The sequence below is a fragment of the Harmonia axyridis genome, chromosome 5, assembly GCF_914767665.1.
Source record: "Harmonia axyridis chromosome 5, icHarAxyr1.1, whole genome shotgun sequence".
NCBI classification, from domain to species: Eukaryota; Metazoa; Arthropoda; class Insecta; order Coleoptera; family Coccinellidae; genus Harmonia; species Harmonia axyridis.
In genome coordinates, this window is record NC_059505.1 from 22,268,747 (window position 1) to 22,284,319 (window position 15,573).

The window sequence follows — 15,573 nt, forward strand, 5'->3', positions numbered from 1 at the left end:
GAAATGGTCTTCCGACAACAGTAGTGAATGTCCGCTTGGTTTACAGCTTCAAGAGTACTCTGGACAGTGGTTCGCGAGTGTTCCTTTATAAAAGTATTTTGAGTGAACTAGAGTAAACCTTTTGCCCTATTTTCTACAATGACATTTCGTGTGAATTTCTTTTTATGTGAGTTTGTAGATGTTAACCTCAACTCTTCTGTAATAATAATAATAACATTCATACCTTTCCAAAAAGCTAATGAGATAGGAAATAAATGTACATTGTTTGTACTCATAGTTCACTGAAGTTTTTTCTGAGTAATACATACTAGATTCAAAAAAAGGTGAAGTCATTTAACACCATTCATTTCTGAGATTTTATGAGTTTGAGAGACCATCCGCTTCTCTAAAGTGAATCTTTATTTTCAGCTACAGCTCATTAGTAACCATCCACTTAGACTTGTTGCAAACAACCTCTACTACGACCTCTTCAAAGGACCACGTCGAATTTACAAACACCCTGTGTATGTTTCGAGATAATTAAGATCTTAATTATCTCTTCCGGCACACCCTCGTTGTTGATATGCAGAAATTAAACACATAGTACGGGAGTCTTGTAGACCATCATTTATCAAGAATCGAATACTGTTTTCCTTGTATTCATATATTTAATACCTTGCGCTGTTTATTCGTAAGAATATACATAGCCTAAAAAAGTGCTCTGAATATCACAAGTATGATACCAGACATAAGGATATAACCTGCTTACTCACAGAACCACGAAATTTCAACAATCACCCATATATGCTGGAATCAAACTTTTCAATCACCTACCAGAGGGAATTGAGCATCTTGAGTATTTGAGTTTTAAAAAAAATTATCAAGGATTTATTACTAGAGAAGTGTTTCTATAGCAAAGAAGAATATTTTTGTTTCAAGTTGGTTTGAATATTTAGTGTGGTTTTTTTTTCTTGTTCACTTAATTTTTGACCTGTCCTATATAAATGTAAATTGGTTTCATGGGATGCAATAAATGATTATGATTACTTCATGCAAGGAACTGCCGGAAATCATACAAAAACGCCAACCTCAACATTTGAATCTCTCTCAGTATCCACAAATGAACATTGATTCTGACAGAAACATATCTAAACGTTGTTGAAGCGTGTATTTTTCCATGATTAAATGCCAATCTACTGAACTCATATGACATACGAAATGGCAATAAATGATACATTATTGCCATTATATCCATTTTAAATTTTATAATTCATATTGGAAAACCAGTTATATCCGAATAGCTGACATTCATATAGGACTACTTATGACCCCAACCAAATATCCCCACAATTTTTCCTGATTATTTGAACAAGAAAAATTACAACAATGCACTGATTTGGCGTAATGGGCTCCTGGTATATAGGAATCCACACAAGATGTGAATCTCACATCTAACTGCAAAATTTCGTTATGTTTGAATTGGTAGTATTGAAGTTAACAGGAAAACAAAATTTCAAACAACCATATTTGTGGAGCCCTTATTCGATTTTTGGTCCATTTTCAACATTTCTAACACATTCGATAGCCCAGCATAACATGAAAATTTCTAGTTACTAGGTCTATCCATTGGAGAATTATCGCGTTTACGTCCGACCAGACGGACAAAATTGAATTTGAGGAGGGATACATTAGTGAGTCGAACCAAATTGCTCGACACCACTCCAGGCTCAGAATTCCAAAAATTACAATGACAATATTCAACTTCTTCTTGGAACGATCTTTATTATCTTTTCCTCAAATAAATATCAAATTGAATCTTTCTAAATTATTAATAATAACTTATTTGATCTTTTCAGACATTTTTACAATGAATAGGACAAGTCTTATCAATATACTCCAAACGAAATAATACTAAAGTTCTATGTTTTTCATTTTTATTCAACAAGATTACAATTTGAACACGAAACAATTTCATTTACATAATCCAAAATTACTAAATAAGTCCTCAATTTCAAGGAATCACTTGAGAGACATCCAAAAATGACAATTGATTTCCCAATATGGGACTGAAGAGGAAATCTGTAACGACAATATTTGAATTGAAAAAAAAAACGCGAAACCATGAAAAATCTGCATTAACAATAGACATTTCAATTTATAAATTGGAAATGAGCGATCGAAAGGGTATAACAAATCTGATAGTTATTGATAGTGAAATTATGAATCAAATCAATTTATTTTGGGATGTTTTATTACTTTAAACATTGTTTTCAAATGATATTGGATGTCTTTCGGGGGTTTGTGTATTGGGATGTAAAAAATGCAGTAGGTTGAATATTAAAATTTGAAATTTTGAGATGTCAAATAAGGTTACATTCTGCATGAATTCTGGAATGTGAAGAAATTATGAACAAACTAACATCTTCAAAACTGTACAAACAGATCACAGCAAAAAAATGAAAATATAATTAACTGATTTCTTCCGAATCAGCTCACCACAAGCATAAAACAGATTTCAAGTCAGTCAACAATCTTCCATGCTCTCAATTTGTACAAGAATACTGTTTATTGAATTAAATTCAAAATAAATTACAAATACTTCCTTCAAAGTATTGACATCTTAACCTCTTCTTATTTTGTGTAGATTAATGAAGTTTTTTGCCTTTGGGTCCGAATCGATTAGAATATGGTTGAAAAAATTTTGAAATACAAACTGAAAAGATTGGGAAAATGCAATATTCGAAATTTCCGTAACATCTTTTTGTCCATGTGTCGGCAATTGTTTTGGAGGTTTGTTCTCGAATTATTATTTTCACTCATTCAAATTTCATAGTCCTGATTTGTTACTTCCAGAACAAGGCCTTGATTGAAGAATATTCACAGGAGCACTATTGAGAATTCATTAGGTTTTTCTGTAATCTTTTATAAATGTCAAACATACAGAAGCCTCATAGTAATCTTCTGTAAAATATTCTGAAATGTAGTAGATACCATTCAGGAATGTAACAAAAAGGAATTGGGGTCTTTTCATTAACTGAATATCCTAATCTATTTATCACATAATTTGTTGCCCAATTCATGGGCTATAGAGTTCAAGAACTAACTCTATAGAGTTAGTGATATATCACTGGGAGATTGGAAATGACAAGTCAAGTCCTTAAATACTATTATTCCATAATAATTTTTCTGTTGTTCAATCCAATCACCATTCTTTTTCGAGATTTTTTTCTACATTGCACCTTCCTGACAGGAATGCGACCTAACCTTATATCTTATTAACGTCGCCTATATATGAAAACAACAGAAACTCCTTCCAAACAGTTTTACATCAACCTTCTAAAAGCTGCGACAGCAACCTCTTAAGACTGTCGAGTCCTTGCAAAAATCCGCCATCTGGTCCGTGATGTACAGCTGTAGGTTTGGTCTTATCATCTTTTGTGACGAAAGAAGTGTGCGCAAAATCAATCATTCTCACATCAACATTCGGTGGTTCTGGAGCTGATGATCGTAAAGTGCTAACAGATGCCACAGACATGTTTCTGCTTTTTACTCTAAGTCGCTTGGTGTGGTTCTTGTGTGAAGAATTTGGGGCTAAGCTATCTTCATCTTCTATATCCAAATCGCTGAGTTGTAGGTTGCTACTGAAATAATTAATTTTAATAATGTATAAATATTTAATATTCGTAATTTTTCAGGAAAGATTTTTATGATTTTATGTTTTAAGAAAGTTTTGAATGCATTTTAAAATCAATTAGTTAATTTATACTACCCTTGGAAATTTGCCCAAAATATTTCCACAATTTTGGGGATTTGTTAAAGAAGATAGATAGATAGATATTTATTCTCAAAATTGCTATAAATAACAAAATGAAAACAGGTCATAATTAGGGAAAAAAATCAACTAAATAATACAACAACAGAAAAGAAGATATTCCATTCTATTCTAAATTTTATTTTTACAATACACTTCAAATTCTAATATCGAATATGGTTCACAGTCAATTAAAATTGAAGAAACAGTTTTCTTGAACAAAGTAAAATCAGGAATATCTCTTATTCTTCTAGGAGGATAATTATAAATCTTAATGCTACAATAAAATGTACTAAATTCAGTAGCTTACAATTTATGAGGAGGATAAAAGTACTCATACATCCTCCTAGTAGCATTTATATTCACACATTTAAGAAAATAAAATCTATTTTTACGGAAAAATAACAAAATTCTGTATACATTAAACCTATTGTGGCATCTGATTAATTGTCCTTATAGCTAGTTTCTGTGCTATGAACACTCGCTTAGCCTGAGTACTACCTCCCCAAAAAATTATTCCATACGAGAGTAAAGATTGGAAGTTCGCAAAGTATATAGCTTTCAGACAATCTAGATCAACTTGATTTATTACCACCTTTAACATGTATATTACTGAATTAAGCCTACTTATGAGGGAGTTACAGTGCATTTCCCAATTCAGATATTTGTCTATTGTAACTCCTAATAATTTAGTCTGTGAGCTAACATGAATTTCATCACTATTGAACAAGATGTTATCTGGATAAGTCAGGTTAGATCGAACATTCGAGAAAATCATTACATTAGTTTTACTCGTATTTAGAAACAGACAATTATTTGTACACCAGTTCTCGATCTCTGACATAGCATTCAAAAGGTTATTCTCAACTGTGAGAATACTTGGGCAAGATATCAAAACATTCGTGTCAACGGCATATAGAATTGTATCCATGGTTTTTCTTACTGTTATTTCACGCCTAAGGTGCTCAATTGTCTTGTACGATTGAAATACATTAGGAAGATCATTGATATAAACCGTAAACAGAAGTGGACCCATTATTGTTCCCTGCGGTACACCCATGATTACCTCTCTGTCAGATGAAATGAAATTTTTATTACCGTTGTTTATTACAACCATCTGTTTCCTATTATTCAGATAGTTTTGAATCAGTTTAAATGCAACCCCTCTGATACCATATCTTTCGAGCTTTGATAAAAGAATTGTATGATCAACAGTGTCAAAGGCTTTGGGGAAATCCACGAAAAGACCTGCTGGTATTTCACCTTTTTCAAGAGAAACTACAATATGCTGTAAGAATTCAAATATTGCCGTTTCTGTACCCCTACCCTGCATAAAACCATGTTGTTTGGTAGATAAAATATTAAATTTACAAAAGAACTTCAGAAGGCGATTCGACAAAACTTTTTCGAAAATTTTTGCAAACGATGATATCAAACTGATGGGTCTATAATTTGAAAGATCATCTACATTTCCCTTTTTGTGACATGGTTTGATTAACGATATCTTAAGTGCATCAGGAAAATTTCCCTCTCTAAAAGAACTATTTATTAGGAAGCAAAGGGGTTTGAGAATACTCATAATGTGCTGCTTAATCACATTCATGGGCAATCCGTCATGTCCCGAAGAACTTTTGTTCTTCATCTGCTTAAGAACGGCCAGTAATTCGGACTCTTGAAGCTCAAATAAACAAAATGAATTAGCAACTCGTTGAACTGAATTATAATTCAATGCTTCAACAACATTTGTTCCACGAGAAGATATGGACGGGACATTTACAAAAAATTCATTGAATTTCTCCACCATTTGTTGCATGCTGAAATCGCTATCTGTACATCCCGAAGGAAGCTTGTTATGAAATATTCGTTTTTTATTTGTAACCTCTCTAATTATTACGTTCCAGACTGCTTTGGACTTATTTTGTGAGTTGTTAATAATAGACGAATAAAAATACCTACTGTTAGAGCTCAAAGCAGCATCATATTGACATTTTACATCCTTATATATTTTAATGAATTCTGAATTATATCTAGATAAAACAAATAATATGTCCAGTTGTTCTTTCAAACGGACAATTTCTGGTGTCAGCCTGATTCTGGCCTTTCTGGACACATCAACAGTAACGAGAGGAAATGCACTATGAAATTGTTCAATGTACTTATTTAAAAAACAGTCCCACAATTCATCAATCTTTTCATTAGGTATACTATAAAGCCACGACCAATCAACTCCCTGCAAAAGTTCACTAAAATTCTGGTGATTTTGTTGGTTATAAATTCTAATCATTTTTTTTGGTGGAGACTTAATGTAGCATTTATCACTATGAAAATTAAATTTCTGACCTGAATGATCTGACAAATGTTCTTCAACAATAGTAACAATTCCATTGATATTTGAAATAATGTTGTCAAGACAAGTAGCAGTACCAGAAGTTATTCTGGTAGCTGTCATAAAGGATACATGTAAATTGTATGTTTCTAAGATTGATAAAAATATTTTAGATTCTTTCGAATCAGAAAGTAAATCAATATTAAAGTCGCCAGCAACAATCAGTCGTGCATTTTCTAATAGGCATAAATCGAGAATTAATATAAATGGAGCCTTGAAAGTTTGTTGCTTCCCCTTTAAAAATTTTAAAACCATTCTTGTGCAAATAATACCACGGACCCTAATCTGATTATACTGATCAGATTTAAAGATGGTCTACTTAGTTTAAAATTCGCAATTTTTCGAATATCAATGATATGATGCACATAAAGTTGTAAAGATTTGTAAGATCGTTGGATTTTTCGTGTAAAAAAAAAACGGATAGCACTGTTCATCGTTTCAAAGCAAGGTTGGTCGCAAAAGCAGGGGCGGATCCAGGCGATGTCTGAGGGGGGGGCCATAGAAAGTCACGGCTGATATCGATTAGCAAAATAGCGGAATTTTTTGTTGGTGCCTATCAAGACACGTGTTTTTTTATAGAAAGATGTATTTTAGTAAATCATATCATATTCAGTTTCCAAAATATTTGTAGTACAAAAACAAGTTCGAACAATTTCATGAATATATGTAGATGTATTTCATGAGAAAACTCGGGCACAAGAAAGTATGAGGTATAGAAAAAAATCATTATTTTTGCATAAAAATCAAGATTTAATTACCACAGTTAGAATGATCCGTTTCCTTTCGAATATGCGCCGTTTTGTTCTATAACTTGTTGCTTTTATGAAGGTTTGTGTATGCCTCCCTCATAGAAGCCCTAGTCGATATTGGCGAAAAATTGAGACAGTCGAATTTCACAAGCCTCTGTTAAAACGAATTTTTCACCAGCAAAATTGTTCGCCATGGACAGCTAGATATGATAATCCCTTGGTGCCAGGTTCGGATTATAAGGTGGATGCATAAGAACTTCTGGCGAGTCACTACTGTGTGTGGCCTTACGTTGTCCCCAAGGAACACAATTCCTCTCCTGGTGGTTGCTTCTGGGCAATTGCTTCCTTCAGAAGTTCTAAATGTTGACAGTACAGATCCGAGTCAATAGGGGAGCAGCTTATGTAGATAATTCCCTGCCAATCCCACCAAATACACAGCAAAACCTTCCTGACCGTTTCCGACAGCTCACCGCTTTTTTACTAGGACCGTTTTCACTTGACGTTGTCGTAAGTCATTCACATTTCATCACCAGCCACCAACCGTTTCCACAATGGGGTTATTTTATTGCGTTTCAGCAGCGATTCGCAAATGGAAATTCGGTCCAAGAGGTTTTTTGCAGTAACTCGTGTGGTACCCATACATCTAGCTTCTTCTTGAGACCAGCCTTTTGCAAATGGTTCAAAAAGGTTTTTTACGCAATCTTCAACTCTTGAGCAATGGAAACAGGACCCGAAAATGTCCTTGATTTTGTCGATATTTTAGACAATTGGTCTCCAGCATCAAGCATCTTTGACATAAAAATTACCGGAACGGAATCGACGAAAACAAAATTGCGCGTAATTGGCTATTACAGTATCAAGAACATAAACACTATTCAAATTTTCAGCCGCTTGGCTCGCATTTTCGCCTTTATCGAAGAAAAACTCAAATATAACGTATTTTTTCTTTGTTATTTTGTCCATCTTCAACGCGCGCTGAGTAAACTTATCACAAAACTGTCGCAAAAGATTATGTAGTACAAAATCTCATCTTTCTAACGCTATGTTGTGGAACCCGATCGGACTTATTAAACGCGTAATACAGATAACTAAAGCTATCTATTGGAAAAAAAAAAATTTAAAACTTAATGAGTGCATATTTTTCGGGAATTCAGGATACACTTTTATAGTTATAAGGTCCGCGAGGGGGGGGGCCATGGCCCCCATGCCCCCCCCCTGGATCCGCCCCTGCGCAAAAGGCTATTCACAATGAACAGGAATGGATTGAGTATGAAGAAACTTTCAGTCCAGTTGCTCGTTTTGACACAAGAAGATCAGGGTTGAGTAGCGCAGCAAGGGAAAAAATTTTTCATCTTCTACAGTTTGATGTGAAAATAGCTTTTTTATATGGTAAACTTCAAAAAGAAGTTTATATGAGACAGCCTGATGGTTACAATGATGACACCAATAGGGTAAAAAATTTAAAGAAGGTGTAATGAAGATCGAGCATGTTGATTCTAAGATGCAGTGTGCAGACATCTTTACAAAACCCATATCAAGAGTCCAATTTCGGAAACTACGAGATATGATAGGGCTAACAGTGATTAGTAACTTTGAAAGTAGAGTGTTCAAATTATTCAATTGTTGAATATAAATTTTGAATAAGAAACGAAGTTACTGAATGTCATGTATGTCAAGTTCAGTTGTAAAGATTAATAAAAGAATTTCTTTAGATTTCTTTTTCAATTCCTCATTCTCAGAAAATAGCATTGTTTTTTATTTCATTTCAGGTTAGTTATTTAGAATTGGTATATAAAAGAGTTAATAATATGTTCTACGTTAGAATTAAAAAAAAATAAATCATTTCAGATTGATGACATCAAAACTACTATTTCTTAGAAAATATTTCTTATATATAGATGTTCTTTCGCAATGTAATACTCACATATGTTTGTTTTTTTGTGGAGAAGAAGGTTCAAAATCTGATGTCTCTTCATTCGAACTTCCATCATTCAAATTTCCTGATAACGAGTACTCGTCGCTACTGCTGTTCGAATACATCATCCAACTGTCAACTGACACTGGGCTGGAAGTCCGAATAGATGGCATCGGCGGGGTGTCTAAGAATACTGTTTCTTCGGAAATGTTGAAAAAATTACCTATAACAGAATTTAGAATAAGTAAGACATGTTTTATTATCGATGATACTTGTGCTAATTCGAAATAAGAAATTCAAAAGAAAATTGGGTTATTTACACCATTCTTAACGCAAGAACGGCAGGACCGATTTTTAAGATCTCCTATTTGTCTAATTTTTTTCCTTGCTGAATACCAGAATAACTATAAAAACGTCAGAAAAATCAACAAAATCAATTCAGAATTAAAAATTTTGAACACTATGAAGGAGGTACTATTTTAACCGGAAATTCTAAAAAGTAACAACTGCAGACGCCAGAGAATTTATCACCAATATGGTAGATCCGCGTCTTCTTAATATTGTTGGACATAGGATAGGTGCCGGGTTTTTCACCATAATTCGACCCCCCCTTTAACTTTATTACTAAAAGAGGTTCAAAAAAATGTTTTCTACAAAAGTTTCACGAAATCGACTAAGGTTTTTTAAAATGATTTCACAAAACGAAAAATTTACAAAGTGGGCAACATATTGATGGCAACTTCATTTTTTCAAATGGAACACCCTGTATATTTTTCTATATTTGACTAGCTCTTTTTACCCTGATTTCGAATATATAACATATGTTTGGTCTATCTTTCTTATTCTGAGTACCACAGAGTTTCAAATTTTAAGAACCACCAGCAAACTAAGTAATCAGTTTTCAAGTGGTAGGCTGCCGATCATGGGGTTGGATTGAAATTGGTCCACAAATTATGTTCTGCATTAGAAAGAAGGTGGGCATTTTTGATATGAACTTCTGGAATTTCGAGATTGAAATTCGCATCCGTCAGAGCTCAGAATAATTTGACATTTCATCTGAAAATAAATATTATGTGAATTTGTTGCAAAAGCAAATATAAGCATTACGGGTATTGGATATTTGCGCTATATTCGAAAAACCACCCTTTTGGGAATGAATAAAAGATAGACGTTTTCGAGGTTTAACTGCCTCAGGTACTGTGGTTTCGATCGTCGAGGGGGAGGTTTTTCCAACGTTGTCACGTTGAGTACAGCATTTTCCCATTAGCACGCGAATTCGACTGTACAAATATGTTGGAATCAAAATTGTGATGATAACATGCTCTTCATATTTCCGAAATCAATGGTGCTTACGAAACGAAACCTGAATTTCCATCAGGACATCTGCCGGACCCACTAGTAACATCATATTTACTCACTTGATTTGACACCTTTAGCTGCTGCTTCTGTGAAAACTCTGAGATGCGAATCTTGGGATATTTCATCTTGACTTGAGTTGAAGTCAAGAGAAGAATTACTTGTATCAGCATCATAAAAGCATGGAACTTCTCTGCTGTTATCTTCTGAAGAGCGAGTGTCAAAATTGTTGAGGTGTTCAGGTACAAAGGGAATGCCCCCGTTTCCTTCATAGACGATTAGTAAAGAACTGAAAAGAAACCATGAATGAAATCGGTAATAACTCCTGAATCATGGTATAATAATTATAATAATTCTCTTTATTCCTGACCTTTAATCACTATAAATCTATTGGTGAAAAGGCCTTACAATATAAATTAATTCTTTAAAACTAAATTATTATTTATTTGTATAATGAAGTTCAATAATCAACCAAAATATATGAACATCAATTGAGTTCCAGGTATCATGTTTAGAATTTGCAATTTTCTTAGTTATCATCTTGAAACGATTCTAGTAATTTTGCCGAAATTGATAATTATTTATATCATAGATTTACAACTAGGTGCATATTGGCGAAATAGGAATTATTAATTAAAATTAATCCTGCAATGAAATAAAGACTTTGTTTGAAATTCACCATGTTGAGGACAAAGAAGTCTGAACTTATATTAAAAAAAAATAATTTTCCTCATAAAGATCCACATACATCTTAATTCCAAATTCATTTATATAGAATTTTAGTCATTCGAGGAAACAAGAAGTTTCCAATATTCATTTTACCAAGGCAAATCCATTGTTGTTATACTTTGATATGTCAGGGCGCCATCACAGTAATTTCATTAATGGAATAGATAAATCTAGATGGATTATTGTGTGAACAATATAAGAATATTTGCATATTAGATTATGTTGTTCGTAAGTGTTCCATTTATTATTATTTCACATACACAACAAGGATTACCTAGTTATAATTATACATGGCAAGTAGTAGGGACCTTTTTAATCAAAAGGTAAAGTAAGTAAACCAAGGAGACATAAACTAAACATATTTGTCATATTGTTAACTTCCTTAGGCTCAAGCGATATTATCTGAAATCGGTATGCTTGTTCTATTTTGATATTTTAAAAATATAAATATAGATCTTTGAACATACTGAAAAAGAAATACATATTGAAACCCTTTCGTATATCGCTATAACAGTGTAAAATAAAACGATTTTTAAAAATTGAACAAATTTTAATTGATAATGACGATCATCAACTTACCAAGAGTAGAACCTATAAGAACTTTGTTTCTCAATTATTCCCCTTAGTTGTTCCAATTTTGTTATTACTTTTTTTATAACTGATACTCTTAAACCAAAACCATTATCAAAGAAGGTGCAAAGGGCATCATGAAAGCCCTCCTCACTCAATTCTCTTCCCCAATATTTGTCTCTTTTCATATATTTATCCATATTAGCTTGATATACCTTGAAAAAACAGTTGAGATTAAATTATTCAATTCAATTTCTTCATTAGATTTTTCTATAACAGATCATTCAATATAATGGCAATACATCAAGAAACTTGAATAGTTCTCAGTCTCTCAGTCATGCGTATACAGCAAACATTTGAAAAATGGGTGGAACCACAGGTCCTGATTAACTCAATGCAGAGTTGACATGCGACGGCTTCCAAGTCTTAAGGAAGACCTGAAGCTGATTGCTGTAAGGGCTGAGATTCTGAGACTCTCCGCTTTTTTTTTTTGGAATCAAGTTGTGGTGTTTTCAAGTCAAATTGATTAATGAGTACAGTAGGTCTCTATATGAATTATACTTCTATATGTATGAATTCTAATGATTTATCATACAAAAATGATCATGCACCTAAGTGATTGAACACTTGTGTTGTGCAACTCCAAAAACACAATACCGCCGCGGATCCCATGTGAGCAAGAAATATCAGCATTTCTAATTTCATTAATTTTTTTTTCATACTTTATTCTGAATTTTTTATGAAATTAGTGAAATTCTGAAAAATATTCATTCAAAAGATTCTGGAACCATAAGAACAAGTCAAAATACACCTATCGCAGAAAAAACCGGCCATTAAAAATTTCTCAATTTCAAAGTATTTCAACATATGCATAAAGAGAGTTCTTCAATTGTTTTGAAATTGTATCGTACGTGAAGTTTCGATATTGGTTAAATTTGTATCTATCATTCAGTGAAGTTTTCCATTGTGTTTTCACTGTGAAGTTTCATTATGCCTGCATGCATTGTTTGTACCAATGTTTTGAATAAGAAATCGCCTGGACTGTGGAGAAAAATTCCACAATTTTTTTCCATGTGAATGGCAGATGCTCCGATATCGCGAATCGCGCGTAGTCAATTATCGCTTTTGACTAATCTACGCTCTATTAGTGATGACGTCACACACCGCCATTTCAGTTCTCCTGTCAGTGTTCGGAATCCAAACAAACGAATTGTCATTCAAATTAGTACGTTGTCGTTGAAAAAATTGGCTTATTTTGATAAAAAAGATTATTTGAGGAACGATTTTACTATTAATTGATAGACAGAAGGCCGAGATTAATGCCAGTAAGTTAGAACTTGAAGTTCAACTAATAAACAAGGCTTCATACAAAATCTGGGGAATGATACAGGATTCAAACTTACTGGTATTAACCTCGTTCCTTCTGTCTATCAATTAATACTGAAATCGTTCCTCAAATACTCTTATTTATGAAAATAAGCCAAATCCTTCAACGACACCGAACTAATTTAAATGACAATTTATTTGTTTGGATTCCGAACACTGACAGGACAACCAAAAATGGCGGTGTGTGACGTCACACTAATAGAGATAAATCCTACGCATTGTTCAGGCATTACAGGCTGGAATGAGCGCCATCCGGGATGAGATCAGAGGATTGCGAACTTCGGTCGATTTTTGCTCGGATATTGTCCAATATGAACATTATTATTATTATTATTATTAATTCACTACTAAGATTGAAAAGGATCGATTTATGTATGCCGTTAAAGCTAAACGTAGTTAAACAAAGAACGTATCTGGTGTTTCGAACAGATTTTTCATCAATGATCATCTCACCCTAGGAAATAAGATTCTATCCAGGGTTGTACGTGAGAGGACAAGGTCAACATGATTCAGATATGTGTGGTTTCAGGGTGGCAGTGTCCTTGTGAGAAAAAATGATGTTTCCAAGATATTTCGAATCCATCAGGAATAACATTTGGGTAAGCTCACTTAAGGTGCTATTTTTCATTTTTACGTTATTGTGTTGTTCCGTCTATGGTTTTTCACGTCTTTTACCAGAATGTTTGCGGATTACGAACTAAGCTGAATAAGTTTAGGGTTGATCTTCAAGCGTGCGATTTCGATATTGTTGTCATCACTGAGTCTTGGCTAAATAATGACATTCTTGATCCTGTAGTTGTCGATATGCAGAGCTATACTGTCTTCCGAAGAGATCGAGAGACTACTGGTTCCTCTAAATACGGCGGTGGAGTGTTGGTTGCAACCCATAAGAGAGTGGAATATTGACAATGCAAGAGTCTATTTGTGTTGCGTGTATTTGTCCCCTGGAGATCAGGTTGCGGTCTCAGCATTCGTAAGTTGGAGTCAAACGTAAGAGAGATGGGAGATGAATTGGTTGTGATGTGCGGGGATTTCAACTGCTCATCAGTTAACTGGATGGATTCTGGATCTGACTTGGAACCATCCAATGTGGATAACAAATTTGTTGATTTAATAGATGTGTTAAGTTTTTCTAAATTGAAACAATTTAATAATGTACATATTTATAACAACCGAATATTAGATCTCATTTGGTGCAATGACTATAAGGTTAATAATTTACAACATTGTTCTGATTCACTAGTTGTAGATGACAATCATCACCATAGTTTGGAATTTTTATTCAATGTCAGATCGGAAGTTTACCTTAGGAAATTTGCTTGTATTGATACTTTAAGTTTTAAAAATGCAGATTATGATGGTATTGAATTGATACAGGTTTGTTGCTGGTTGATTGACATGTCATTCTTAGTAATAATAACCATATTGATGATAATGTTGATCGATTCTATTGGGTGTTGATATCTATTTTTAAGCGGTATGTACTTGAAAGAAAATGTTGTAAGCGCTGTCCACTTTGTTTTCAAAGCTAACAATTAAAACTATCAAAAAGAAGGTAAAAATTCACAAAAGATGGAAAACTTAACGGCAACCTAGTGATTTTGAAAGTTTCAAAAAGTTTAGAAGTTCATCTAAGCGGCTAATAGGGGCAGATAATCGTAGATATAGTCCATTCAGGAATTATTGACATCCCGGGTGGCTGTGGAAAATCGAAATTAAGTTGGTAATGGCCCATTCAGTAATATTTTGAATTGCAGATTTCGGGTTGGCATTGGAAATGTCATTGACAGGAGGTTAGATTTTTCAGTTTTGTATTATTGGTTTTGATCCAAGAAATTTTGAAACTAAAAAGTTGTATCAATTTCAAACACACATTGATTAGTTTATTTGAGTATTATTCACAGTACTGTTTGAAAAAAGAAGAAGGCAAGTCATTACAGCCTGGATTATTAATGGAAGAAAACCTGTGCAATACGATTTCACCTTCAAAGAATGATTTGATACCAAAAGCAACCAATATATCACTCTGGATAAAATTTGACCAAAAAGCATCTGAATTTCAGTCAATCAAAAATAACATTACATAAAATTAATTGGTCACAAGTTCAAAACAGTAAATAAAAGGAAAATTCTTATTGATAAACAGAAAAATATAATAAGTTGAGTACGATTTTATGGTGAATACAGAGAATATTTGCAATGAAATGTGAAGTTCATTTATCTGAAGGAAACATGGTTATTTGAAAATGGCAGTCTTATTCAACAGTGAACTCTAGAAAAAAAAAACAAAAAGTTTTTCAAGTATATTCAAGGGTAAAAGTTGAAGGAGCACTATTTTGAATGCTGGATTGATGGATTTTTGAATGGATGTTTTGTTATGACAGTGGTGATCATGAGGATTATATGAATCTATGAAGGGAGAATTATTTTATTATCAATTATAATTAATACCTCTTCTGCAGAAAATTGGAATAATGTGTTCACATTCAAATGATGAATTTAAAAAATTCATGGAGCATGACCGAAGTTATATTATATCAAGCTATATGAAAAAGATCTGTAAACTAAGATGCATAGGTTTATAGATCTTTTTCATATAGCTTGATATAATATAACTTCGGTCATGCTCCATGAATTTTTTAAATTCATCATTTGAATGTGAACACATTATTATTATTATCTATAGTTTATT

General features: G+C 33.2%; 1 protein-coding gene across 3 annotated transcripts in view; it reads right to left on the reverse strand.

The window, feature by feature from the left end:
• Nucleotides 1–2,526: 2,526 nt before the first annotated feature.
• The window catches only part of LOC123681107 (inositol hexakisphosphate kinase 1), a 98,167-nt gene continuing 85,120 nt past the window's right edge, over nucleotides 2,527–15,573 (reverse strand). For 2 of the 3 annotated variants that reach the window (XM_045619311.1, XM_045619312.1), the window contains exons 6-9: nucleotides 11,505–11,710; nucleotides 10,259–10,485; nucleotides 8,850–9,063; nucleotides 2,527–3,620 (exon numbers count right to left, since the gene is read on the reverse strand). In XM_045619311.1, coding sequence (XP_045475267.1) covers nucleotides 3,308–3,620; nucleotides 8,850–9,063; nucleotides 10,259–10,485; nucleotides 11,505–11,710 — 960 coding nt within the window. In that variant the 3' untranslated portion in view covers nucleotides 2,527–3,307. The remainder of the gene's footprint in view (nucleotides 3,621–8,849; nucleotides 9,064–10,258; nucleotides 10,486–11,504; nucleotides 11,711–15,573) is intronic. The other variant, XM_045619313.1, reaches the window with a different exon arrangement.